General features: G+C 30.8%; 2 protein-coding genes across 5 annotated transcripts in view; both read left to right on the top strand.

Moving 5' to 3' along the window:
* LOC125063948 (cAMP-specific 3',5'-cyclic phosphodiesterase, isoforms N/G-like) overlaps nucleotides 1-8,690 on the top strand; it is a 110,036-nt gene extending 101,346 nt beyond the window's left edge. For 3 of the 4 annotated variants that reach the window (XM_047670679.1, XM_047670681.1, XM_047670682.1), the window contains 4 exons: nucleotides 1,465-1,558; nucleotides 4,486-4,604; nucleotides 4,755-5,882; nucleotides 6,157-8,690. In XM_047670679.1, the coding sequence (XP_047526635.1) occupies nucleotides 1,465-1,558; nucleotides 4,486-4,604; nucleotides 4,755-5,882; nucleotides 6,157-6,219 (1,404 nt within the window). In that variant the 3' untranslated portion in view covers nucleotides 6,220-8,690. The remainder of the gene's footprint in view (nucleotides 1-1,464; nucleotides 1,559-4,485; nucleotides 4,605-4,754; nucleotides 5,883-6,156) is intronic. The other variant, XM_047670680.1, reaches the window with a different exon arrangement.
* A 2,307-nt stretch (nucleotides 8,691-10,997) lies between these two features.
* LOC125064332 (U2 small nuclear ribonucleoprotein A') lies at nucleotides 10,998-13,754 on the top strand. The gene is made up of 6 exons (XM_047671312.1): nucleotides 10,998-11,228; nucleotides 11,426-11,573; nucleotides 11,683-11,847; nucleotides 12,126-12,310; nucleotides 12,504-12,656; nucleotides 13,432-13,754. The coding sequence occupies exons 1-6, from the start codon at nucleotides 11,147-11,149 to the stop codon at nucleotides 13,476-13,478; spliced, it is 780 nt and encodes a 259-aa protein (XP_047527268.1). The 5' UTR covers nucleotides 10,998-11,146; the 3' UTR covers nucleotides 13,479-13,754.

Genomic DNA, 13,754 nt, shown 5'->3' on the forward strand with positions numbered 1-13,754 from the left:
TTCTATTGAGGAGATAAAATGCCGATAACTTTAACCCAATGTTATAGGTTAATATTCGAGACAAATACGTCTAGCCAATGGCATATCTAGGAAAACATCGTGGGGACTTACACGTGTCGAAAAAAAGTCTGAGACATGTAAACACATTGTATACCATACCGGATTGGTAAATCGCGAGCCGCTTTTTAGCGATTTAGTAAAGGGATGTTACTTTTCCGCATATTTTGTATAATTTACACATTGTTCTTAGTTAGATATTAAAATTTCAAATCACAACCACACTAATATGTCTTTGGGCAAACTCGTTTGGGTAGTTACTCACCAGCTATTCTACCGCCAAACATTTATTGCTGTATAAAAACGTACCAGTGTAACTACAATCACAAGAGACATTATATTATAGACTCCGTGTGCTAATAAGAAATCTCTACTAATATTATGAACGAGAAAGTAACTTTGTCTATCTGTGTGTATTGCTCTTTCACAGCCAAACCTCTGAAATAAATTTGATAAAATTTATTATGAAGCAAGCTTGATAGCAGGGAAGGACATGGGCTTCTTTTTTGTACCTTACACCTGACGCCCAACCTCTAAAACATGAGAGAAGCCGCGGGACACAGTCTAGTATAGAAAAAAAAAAAAATGTATTTAGTTGATATTTTATCAATCCAATAGCAAATTAATATTAAATTAAATGTGTTCTTTTAATGTTTTATCTAGTTTAATATTTCGACACACTTAATATTCAACTAGAGGCAAAGCAATTTTTCAACCTCGATGTTTAACGAGCTGTAAATTATCATCCATTGAAAGCTTGATTAGAGTAATTGATATACGACTGCTCAATTTTACCAACCTCGCTGCTAATTCTAGATAAAACTGATCAAGGGCGGAATACAATTAAACTTACAACGTTGTCTGAAGCTCATTTAGTCAGTGACAACCAAACAAAAGCAATTTATAGTATCAAAGTTCTACCTTAGAAGTTGAGTTGTGGTGTTATTAGGATATGTTTTACCAAAACATACCGTTACTCTTACCGATCACAACCTTTCCGTCGTCAAAATTCACGAGGAAATTAGAAAACTTGGAAACTAGATTACTGGTAAATCATATTACTGAGAAGGTATATTTCTGTACGTAGGCGCCGATGACGGATAACGCTCCGCTAAGTGCGAGGTACCATATAATGACGCTTCAGTTCACCGATAGCGCTGTTAACAAACGGACGTTTCTTTATAATATCAGCTCAAAAAGTTTACGACTATATACGCACAAAATAAAAAAAAACTTTTTGTTTTGAATTTGAATTTGGAATATTTGATTGAACTGATTTTATTTATCTTCATGTGTTGTGAAATGCGCGTGTGTGCTGAGAGACAGTGCGTTCGGTGTGCGCCGGCCCGTTGGCTTAAACGCCGTGCTGCTAGAATGGCTCGTTCAATCGAGATTTTGCATTTACAGTTCAAGCGGATGCTGAACAAGGAGCTCAGCCATTTCTCAGAGTCAAGCAAATCCGGAAACCAGATCTCAGAATACATCTGTTCTACTTTCTTGGGTATGTATTTTACTTTTATTATAAGTATTTAACCTTTGCATCTTAGTTAGATTCACTTGAATTCATTAAAAATATAAATTAATACTTCATAGAAATCACTTTGCACATCTTATGTCTTCAAAAATATTGTATTTAAGATTTTAACATTGTTAATATATAATATGCATGTTGTTTTTGCAAAGATCCATATTAATTAGATATTTCTCCCATATCTTTCAACTCGACGCTTTGCTTTATTATTGTACGATAAAAGTACGTATTATTTGAATGCAATAACATCTTGTTTATCAGTTGCGACTATAACAAAATAGTTGATAATAATCCAAGTCTCAAGAAGTTCTTAATAAATATTATATCTAATTTGAATGATAAGTGTAGGATACGTACATACAAATTTACTTAATTCGTATAACAAAACATTATAATTGTTAATAAAAAAACAGTAAACAAAGGATCGATTGAAAATTAATTTCAATAAATATTATTTTAGGTTAACATTTCAAATTCAGAGAATACTTTTTTAGAAATATTGAAATTTAGTTCAATAAATAAAACATAAAAGATATATTCGATATTTATGTTTTTGTAGTTGTATGTACTTATTGAGTTTTTTATGTAACATGTACCAATGAAATTTAACCTATATGTTACAATCGGGACTCTTTTTCCGGTCAAAACTACTCTTGTCTAACACCGGATAGTTATGATAGTTTTTGCAGTTTTCTAACGTTACGGTCGTAACGTATATGTTTAATAAATAACCTAGAATTAACTAGTATTTTCATAGAAACGATAACTGTAATTGTTTAACTATTACGAAAATAGTTCCTAACTTTATAGCTATAATATAGTCAGATAATAAAAACATTAAATTATTGATTTATTTAACTAATAATAAACATATACAATTCAATTGATACAGTACTCATTATTTAATATTTTCCTTATGATTGGAATAGGTTCTTTACTTAATAAATATTTTGTATGATAAACAGTAATGTCCACTAGGCGTGTTTACATATATACAAAAAAGTATGTATTGAAACATAAAACTCTTTCTTTGTTTTCTATTTCTGTTTTTTTTTCTAATTTTAAAATGGATAACGTCACATAAAATTCTTCCAGTGTTTAACTAATTCATTCTATTTTTATGTTGGCATTTTGCATTATCGTTGATCGATTTCAAGTTTTCTTTTATTGAAAACAAGTTTAAACGTATCAGATAGAGTGAGAATGTGTGTAATATTTACCGGTTGTTTTTTTTTAGTATAATAATCATAATTTATATGTTTATGGACTTACCTAATTCGTATGAGAATATTTCTTAAAGAGATTTAAATCAACATGATCTTAGATAGCAAAATATTCGGCTTTTCGCAAATTCTTGGAACTCTCATACGTAAATAAACATTAAACGAAAATGTATTACAAACTACTAGTGTACGAAACGTGCATGCTAGGAATATTATTGGCATTCCAAAGTATTTTATTTGGCAATATGTTGTTAAATGTTTACAAAATTATTTTTGGTAAAATCAAGTATTATTTACTAATAATAGAATAATAGGTATCTACTATATATTAATGATATATCAAGGCCGTTACACTTGAATACTAGAGATGGCATATTGGGATCATAATTAATTTGTTTTGCTCGTCCGAGCTAATACGATTCATTTAATAATTTTCTTTACTAAAAATAGAATCATATTAATGAAAAGTACCTATATATTTGCAAATTGTGCCATTCTAAAAAGGAATATTTGAACTTTAAAAAATATGTAATGTTAATTGCTTGCTCATAATAATTAATGCGCGCGATTTTTTTATATGAATTCTGCTCCAATTTTTTACGTTTTTGGCACTATGCTAGCAACCTTCACATACGTGTCAACAATAACTGGTCAACGCAAACGTTTGAACGATACATGAACGCGTAGAAAATAAATAAAAGTGAATAGTAACATAAAATATATGTTACTTACAACATTTTAATAATAATCATTCGTGTATTTTTCCAAGAGTTCGTTTTTATTTTTATATATCAAGTAAACGTAAAAATATTTTTCTCCCACTGCGCCGTTATATTACTTGCTTGATTTTGTAGAAAATGTACGCGCATTAAGTAGGTACTCGTACTATCAAATTAATCTGAGATTATGATCCTTCGTAATGTACTTATGTATTCATTTGGATTATTCAATCTTATATTTTTAGTTTTTTTTATCTAGTCGTGTAATTTAATGATTAGTCACAAGTGCTCTGTAGCTGCTAAATATAACTATTTTAAAGTACTAGGTAAATATATTATTTTTAAAACTTAAAACCATCGTCTAAATCTTATTATAAACATGAACTTAATTTTTAAGACCGCACTTTTTGTAATAATAATAAATATTTAATATTAAGCATATAATTCTCTTACTAATAATAAATCAGAAAATTTAGATTTATGGTGTTATTGTTGGTTTTAAAATGTTTATAACATCGATTTATCGAAGATTATTAAATTTCATTGCTTATAAAATATTGATAGCAGTGATGACCCAGAAATATATATTATTATAGCTTATATTAACCACTTCATATATTTACCTACTTTCTTTCGGCATTGATACCCAATGACACAATTATGGCACAGATAAAAAATATATTAGGTGTTCCTATTCAGTGCCTACTTATTTGCGCAGTTCGTTCTCTGCTACTAATTCTAGGTCATCATAACATTTGCTAGACCGCACGTCGACTGCTGTTATCAACTATTTCCATTGTTAATCAAACAATATATCTGATTATCTACGTATTGGACTTGTAAAAATTTAAGATAAATAATTTATTTGCATATATTAATGATTATTTATATTTCAAATTATAATATTTGTGAAATAAAATTAAATTTTAATTACTAATAAATTTACTATTTTTAGATAAGCAACAAGAGCTTGACTTACCATCGCTGCAAGTCGATGAAACCACCGAAAGAACTAAGAAAAAAGAAAAGCCACGACATGCGGGACCGGGGGCTACTATGTCCCAAGTAAGTATAGTAAGTAAACACAACTTATTTAAATTTATACTTATTTTTAAGAAAGAATGTCATCCTTCAAAGGATTTTACTTTTAAACAATTAAAATGACTTACAATTGATATAAAAAAGTTTATTCGATGTAGTTGTACATAATAAATATATTTTTAGATTTCTGGCGTGAAAAGGGCTCTTACACATACAAACAGCTTCACGGGAGAACGTGTTCCAAGACATGGGGTTGAAACACCCCACGAAGAAGAGTTAGGCCGCTGCTTGAGCGAACTAGATCGCTGGGGAGTTGATATTTTCCGCATTGGAGATTTATCATGCGGGCGCCCTCTCACAGCTGTCGCTTATGCCGCCTTTACATCTCGGGAATTGTTATCCACGCTACAAATCCCCGCACGTACTTTTCTTGCCTTTGCTGTTACTCTAGAAGAACATTACGTACGTGACAATCCGTTCCACAATTCGTTGCACGCTGCAGACGTAACGCAATCAACTAATGTGCTTCTGAATACACCCGCTCTCGATGCAGTGTTTACACCTCTGGAGGTATGCGCTGCTTTGTTTGCTGCATGCGTTCATGATGTTGATCATCCAGGACTTACGAACCAGTTTCTCGTCAACTCCAGCTCTGAATTAGCACTTATGTATAATGATGAGTCTGTTCTTGAAAATCACCATCTTGCCGTTGCCTTTAAATTACTACAAAATGACGGATGCGATATATTCGTAAATCTTCATAAGAAGCAAAGGCAAACATTGCGAAAAATGGTCATTGATATGGTGCTTTCAACTGACATGTCAAAACATATGAGTCTACTAGCAGATCTTAAAACTATGGTAGAGACAAAGAAAGTAGCTGGAAGCGGAGTATTACTACTTGACAACTATACAGACCGAATACAAGTTTTGGAGAATCTCGTACACTGCGCTGATCTGAGCAATCCCACAAAACCATTACCGCTGTACAAGCGATGGGTAGCATTACTTATGGAAGAATTCTTTCAACAAGGTGATCGAGAACGAGAACATGGCATGGATATTAGTCCTATGTGCGACAGACATAACGCGACAATCGAAAAATCTCAGGTCGGTTTTATCGACTACATCGTACATCCATTGTGGGAGACTTGGGCAGATCTTGTTCATCCAGATGCTCAAGATATTTTAGATACTCTAGAAGAGAACCGCGATTATTACCAAAGCATGATACCTCCCTCACCGCCACCTGCGCCAGTTCAGACGCATTCAGGAGCTGAAGACGAACGCCCCGAACAAATACGTTTTCAAGTAAGTTATCATAATTTTTAATTCAATACTCCTTTTAGGAATAATTGATTCAAAATTGTATTCAATTTACAAAAAAAAAGATAAATTAAATTAGGAGATTTTTTATAAGAACATTAGAACTTTTGATAACGAACAAATATTCTGAGATATATTATATTTGGAAAATAATTATGAAAAAAACGTGTAATTATATATAATAACGTGACATTCAATTACGTGTTAAATTAGGAATAATATTTTTTATATGTTTCGTAACACTATTTAATATTTCCAGGTTACACTCGAAGAGGGTGAAGGTTCGGAAGAATGCGAAGGAGAGGGTGATGGTGGAATGTGACGGAAACTAATGGGAATCTGTAAGAAACTCTCTGAAAGAATGCAGGTTTGGTGGAAGCTCTGGCAGTAGAGGGTGGAAGCAGAAGACGAATGCCCCGATGTGGTTTCTTGTTGATAGTAATACTTGCCAGTGGCGTAGCTGTCGCTAGACAATCAGTTCATTAGGACCCCGAAGTTCAGGTAGACTACCCCAGAGGCTTACTCCTAAAGGGAAGAAGCACGCCTATTTTTGAATTTGGGGGTCCACTTGTACTTTAAAATCGTCTAGCTATGCCACTGAATACTTGTTGACGCTTACTCTCGAAATGTAACGATTACTATACATCGTGACATTTCAACAATATATTTATATTATGTGATCACTTTGCATTGTTGTTTAGAGTTACCTAACGACTAAATTGTCCCTCCAATGATTGTACATTCAACTTTCAAGTTTTGTCTATCATTTTTGTTGTTTTGTTAACCAAAGAAAAGATCATTTCGTTCGTTCGAGTCCCATGAGTAGTTTGACTTCGATTCGTAAAGTCGTATAAGTAGATTTTAGATGCCGACTTCGTGTATCGATTCGGCTAAGTAAGGACATTGAAAACGCTTATTAATTGGTATGAAAGGGTAATTTATATTGTCATATCATCCACGTTTCTCATATTTAATACGGGTTTGCGATAATGATGTTATTCACGAAAATATATTAACATAATAGGTATTCCTAAATGTAAAACTATTGTAAGGTAAATTTTTAAAATGCCTTTCGTACTTCTTGGTTGTCTTTTTCTGATTACCGGTTGAATATTCGGTCGGCCTCTCACTTTAAGACGCAAACTAAATTCATCCTGTTATATAGCTTTACTTGATTTGTTAACCTAGTAGCACCTCATTTCGTAAAAAGGATCGCTGGCGATCCTCCTTTTTTCTCTTTAGAGTAATGTATTATTTTTGTAAATTACAAACTTTATTCTAGTTTGTTAACCCAAAAACTTAAGTCATGAATCCCTTAGAACATAATGTTTGTATATTCAACTAACGGCTTGAAGTCTTGAAGCGTTTCATTATTATTATAAGTATTAACAAAGGCGTGTTTTGCTAATATTTTTTTTCTTGAGAGTTTAAATGTTTGCTGAAATAAATATTAAGTGCAAAGTAAAATAGAGCACGGGCCGGGTCTTGCAATAGCAACATAAATAAGTTATTATTGAAAATTGCGCACAACGTTCACTAAACGTGGCAAAGAACTCATTTCAATGTGTAATATTTTTTTAGGTTTTGAACAGCATCATCGCCAATCTGATCTATTTTTGTGAATATATCTCTCATACATATTATTGTTAACTGGCAACTATTGTACCTAGTATGTAATAGGTATATTATGATAAAAAAGATGCAATACTTTATGACTTGTATTATGTATGCATTTTATATATTCATCGATGTTACTTTATAATTATAAATATTTGTGAGCTGGTCTCTTTACTTTCATGTACTCAAAAGATATTTGTTTATCTGATTGATAAATTTCTTTTTTTTTTTTGCTTTTATGCTTGAGATATAGTACCTATAATAAAAGTATTATTTACAAGTATTCTTAATGTCATTAGCTCCATCATTCATCTGTGTCAAGAATGAAGGTCCAATGTACATTATTTTCGTAGATAAATTAAGATTTTATTCGGCGAGAATACGTACGAATGCTGTCGCCATGTTTATGAAATGTTTGATTTTAAAAGCATAGCATTAGAGTATGTCGTACAAAGACAAAAAAAAATAAAAAAAACGCTTAACTACAATTGTGTGTAATAGAAACATTACGCTTAGAAACATTTGTGTTATAATATACATAATATGTATGTAAATTATCTTGAATAATGTTTGTACTATTAGATCTGTGTGATGTCGCGCGATGTACCTACGTGCGCACCTAACCTTTTCTAGTTCTTATGTGAACAAAATCTATAGCTCATCTTGGCAAAAAATACCGATAATAACTCATCTTTAAACCTAATAAAATGTGTAACTAGTTATTAATATGCTCGTTGTTAATGTTAATTTCAATATAAATTGGTGTACCTATATTAATAATTGGATGGGTACGGTTATAAATAAACCCATAATGTACCTACATTTACAGATAGCGAATATTCGCTCATGTTTTACTCACATAATAACTACCTTTAAGTCATCTATCACAGTTAGCTAACTACCAAAGAACAATGATTTCCTAATTTCATTATATTATGTATATGTGCATCTGGCATGTCACTTTTTCGAATTACTTGTTTAGAATTAACTGATAAGTATTTCGCAGTGCGGTTTCAGTGTTATATATGTTTGTCGGTATGGAGTACTAACACTAAGATTGAATAAAAACCTAGTTAAATTATAAATACCGAGTTAAAAGTGTGCAATGCTGGTCATTTGCATTACTTATTATTTATGTTTAAAATAAAATAGCTTGTAATAGTTTAAATGAATATTTGAGTTGATTAAAAATATTAATGTATTTAGAATAAAAAATAATTGAAGTAAATTATGTCTGTTTTATTTTTTACCTTTAATTAATTTGCTTCTTATAAAATCATTTTTCACACGGCATTCTTTCAATTAGAAAATGGCTACCTATTTTTTTACAAATAGGAAGACTGGCGAATGGGCTACCTGATGGGATCACTCGTCACTATCCCACAAAGACATAAGCTCCGCAAAAAATTCAAACAAGAACACAATAATATTACGTATTGCTGTTTGGCGCTACGATTTTATTACTTATATAATTGGAAATTATTATAGCGAAACATTTATACCTACTAATATTTTAAATGCATATGATCTCTGTCTTACTATACACTTCATTTAAAAATTCCTATATGTATATATATTCACATTTCTTGAATAATCCATACCAAAATAAATTACATCAATTTTCATGGATTTCCGTAGTAAGTAATTACCCCTAACTTTCCAATTCAAAAATGTGGTTATAGACAGGTATAGTATACATCTATTCCAAGTTAATTAAATAAGACACGAAAGACGAGCGCCGAGCAATAATATATGTTATTGTCTATATATCAATATCATATGATAAAATCTTACTTTCAATCTCGTGTAGTGGGGAGTTTAATTGAGATAAGTTTTCCGTTCTCTCCTCTCTCCTAAATTTATAATAAATATTTAAAAAGTTGTTTTCCCCGAAAACTTAATGACAACCTAATTAATGACACCTAAAAAAATAAATGATTTAATATTAAATTAGAGTTAAAGGCAGAACGAATGAGGTTTTTAAATCGAACAATGAATAATTCATTAGATTGACCTTTCTATTGAAACCGTCAGGAAATACTTAAAAGGATTAGATATCAGTAAAGGTACAGATGGCATTCGTCCCATTTTCCTCAGAAAGTAAAAATGTAGTAATTTAGATGTACCTTTATTTATATTATTTATCTCCCGTATACGTTTTTGGATATTTTACCTGTAAAATATCCAAAAACATGGAGACAATCATTTGTAGTGCCAATTTATAAGATCAGAGGTTATCTTTCTATTTACATACATTACATTAGCAGCCCGTAAATGTCCCACTGCTGGGATAAAGGCCTCCTCTCCCTTTGAGGAGAAGGTTTGGAGCATATTCCACCACGCTGCTCCAATGCGGGTTGGCGGAATACACATGTGGCTGAATTTCGTTGAAATTAGACACATATCTTTCTATATAACATACAAAATTATCGACCTATATCTAAACAAAACACTATAGGTAAATTATTTGAAAAAGATATTTACGATCAGCTATATTTCGTTCTAAGGCCGTTGATCATCGAATGTTGAAATCAAAAAGGATTCATCACTGGTAGATTAACTGAAACGAATCTTTGTGAGTTTACTTATCAACTTACAACATTAATGGACAATGGTGATCAGGTGGATGTTGTAAGTACATATATTCAAAAGACTTTGATAAGATCACTCACTCTGTTGGTCAAGAATCTTGTTACCATTATTATACAGGGTGACTTGTGTACTTGCTTCGATGGCTTAAACCTTATTTGAGGGATCGTAATTCGTAGTCAAGCTGTTGCTATTAAAAGTTTTGTTTATCGCTTGTACCCATTACCTTTGGTGTTCCCCCATGTTCAAATAATTAACTCTGATTGAAGATTGCGTATTACTTCAATCTGATCTCAATAATTTATATGATTAAATATAAAAAATATAATATTATAACATTTGCAAGAAAACTGAGTGATTTGACTACAAATTGCAGAATACCATTTTGGTCAGATTTTCTGAGATTCGATATTTGGATGTTTACTTTGATCATAACTTTTGCTTGCCATATGAATTATGTTACAGCTAAGATTAATAAAAGCTTTTTAATGCCTATTTTAGGTCTATCGTGGAATATTGCTCTATAGTTTGGAACCATTATTACAAAACGTATTGAATAAAATCTAAATAATGCTGTCGTCATATCTTTAAACATATGCGATTTAGAAGTGGCTTTCGGTTACATCCCGTTAAAGTTGTCATTGTCATTTATTTGTTATTAAATTTGTAATTAGTGTAAATTTGAGGGTTAAATTATTAATAAACCTTGGTCTAACAATGAAGAAATACAAGAAGAGATACAAAAAAAATATCTTCAATTTATAAGAACTTAAATATTCCATTTAATATCGACATTCAGATAGAATCGAAATATCCATATGTCCGCATCAAACATGTCACTGGCTGCTCTGCTGTCTAAGATTAATACTCTGTATCTATGTGTCAGTCTTGAGTCTATCTATTGTCTATGTCAAGTTTCAAAGCGTTATAAACTGCGTTACTTGTGACTGTAAATTGTAATTTTAATGTCAACAATTTCATGTTTTATGGAAATAAAATTAGCGTATAGTGAATTATACTTACATATTTAACAGAATATCAAGATGGTAAAGCTTACCACGGAACTCATACAAAATTCCATGCAGTATATTAACCCCTGTAGAGATCGCGAACTAGATCTCAGAGGTTAGTTTTATACTTTTATACAAAAGAAGTAATTTAAAATTTGCTAATAAGGAACGTTTTACTCTAATTTGAATACTAACAAAGGTTTCAATCAATTTCAATGTTAAAACCTTTTTTATTGTAACTATTTAATAATTCTGAACTTACCCACATATATTTTTCTTAAACCGGAGTGAAAATATTATTGCTGTTTTCAGGTTACAAAATTCCTCAAATTGAAAATTTGGGTGCAACTTTAGATCAATTTGATACAATAGACTTTTCTGATAATGATGTCAGAAAGTTGGATGGTTTTCCCTTGTTAAAGAGGCTTAAATGCTTGCTTCTCAACAACAACAGGATCGTGTAAGTAAATATTTGTAACTATTGAATTACTCTTAGTTTAGTAAATTTATGTAAAATATAGGTTTTTATAATTGCATACTACACCATCAAAATATTTTTTTATTCACAGGCGCTTAAGTGAAAATTTGGAACAATATTTACCTAATCTGGAATCACTTATATTAACAAATAATAACATCTCTGAGTTAGGTGATTTGGATCCTCTGGCTACACTTACAAAGTTACGAACACTTTCACTAATGCATAATCCTGTAGCAAATAAACAACACTATCGGTAAATATTTAGAATAAGAATATATAATAATTTTCATATCATAGAACTATTTAATATGGAAACTTAGTGAATTTATGTGGCAGTTGCCACATGAATTCACTAAGGTATTTTGTAAAAAAAATATAAAAGTTAAATGTTTTCCTCTCATCAAAATTTTTAGGGACAGTAATTTAAATACAATAGCTAAATAATTGTTGAGATAAATTGTTATTGAATTGTTACTGTCTCCAATAGTGTAAATTTAATTAATTATGTATTACAAAGATTCACATTTTCAGAGCATATGTTGCATTTAAATTGCCTGAACTAAGATTATTAGATTTTAAAAAAATAAAGCAAAAGGAAAGAGATGAAGCTAACATTTTATTTAAAAGCAAAAAAGGAAAGGAAATACAGAAGGAAATCACAAGAAAAGCCAAAACCTTCGTACCTGGTGGAAACATGCCAGATCCAAAAGTTACAAGTAAATTTTGTTACTTTTATAAACATGCTATCTTTTATTATTATAGAAATAATGTTACAAAATTAAAACTTGTTTTATGTGTGTAATTTAGAACTGACTTGAAGTCAAGGATAATTATTTACATGACACTGAATAATCTTATCATCAGAAGGATAATCTTACTAGTCACATATGTCATAAAATCTTTTTCCAGACCTTACACCTCAAGAAATACATAAAATCAGAGAAGCAATTAAGAATGCTTCTTCTCTCCACGAGGTTGAGCGGCTAACAAGAATGTTGCAGTCTGGACAAATACCTGGACAGAAACCATTACAGCCTCAGTCAACTCCAACCAATGGACAGCGTAAGTTTTCTTTTGCAATGCAAAAACAATAAAACTGGTAATAATTATAAGTATATTATATGTATATAACATAAGAAAAGTGAGTTCTTACACAACAATTATGTATTGCTGTGGCCTGGTTTGAAGGGTAAGTGAGCAAGTACAAAAATACACTAAAAGACATAACATTGAAGACAGTATTCATTTATGTCATGAATACTGAAATATGACAGTATGAAATAGGATAAATGAATCAAACATAACATTTACCAACACAAGGGTTAAATTATAATATAATGGTTGATGTATCTGGTAGTTAGTTGAAACATCACCCAAATGATAATGATGATCTTGTCAGAATATATTAGATGTCATCTTTTTGGGCTTATATTCTGGAGTATTTAACATTCTACCAGAATTTAGACATGTTTGACTAAATTAGTATGGTCATTGCACAGATAACCCAAAGAAAAATGTTTACAATTAACCTCCAAATTCAATCAGTTTTCCTGAACTTTGCATCGAAATGTTTCAGTATTTACAAAGTGTCTGAACAGTATACCTCTGAGCAAAGGCATTCCCTGGCCCTTTTACACCACTTTTTGTCTTTCTAACCTTCCAAAATTAAGATTTGATATAAACTCTTATTACAATATCCATACTATTATTTAATTTGTACACTTGTCACATACTGTAAAAAACTTAATATAACATGAAAAAAGATGTATAATAAATTAGTGATAGGGTTACATATTTATTTTTGTTGTAATAATATTTTAATGATTCCATATTTCAGAAAATGAAGATGAAGAAATGGAGACGGATCAAACAAATGGTCAGTAGAGAGTAAGGTTTGTTTTAACAAGGTGTTACAGCTATAAGAACAGATACATGCAAAAATACCAATTATTAAGCTGATAAGAACAGTGTTTTACTACAAATTTGGCTTCAAAGGCAGATACTACATAAGTAACAAATTAGTATGGAGTGGTTTTCTTTCCAATCCTTATTAAATTGACCCAAAATTATTAATGAAACATGAATTTCATATCAAAAAATGTTATATTGGGCCATTTGTTTTTCAGTAAAAATTCAACAGTGATAAAAGTATTTTTTTTT

This window comes from Vanessa atalanta, chromosome 5 (assembly GCF_905147765.1).
Source record: "Vanessa atalanta chromosome 5, ilVanAtal1.2, whole genome shotgun sequence".
NCBI lineage: Eukaryota > Metazoa > Arthropoda > Insecta > Lepidoptera > Nymphalidae > Vanessa > Vanessa atalanta.

Coding starts and splice junctions, on each gene's coding strand:
- LOC125064332 (XM_047671312.1), top strand. CDS start 11,147: ATGGTAAAGCTTACCACGGAACTCATACAAAATTCCATGCAGTATATT. Junction 11,229..11,425: donor TCGCGAACTAGATCTCAGAG/GTTAGTTTTATA, acceptor TGCTGTTTTCAG/GTTACAAAATTCCTCAAATT. Junction 11,848..12,125: donor GCAAATAAACAACACTATCG/GTAAATATTTAG, acceptor TCACATTTTCAG/AGCATATGTTGCATTTAAAT.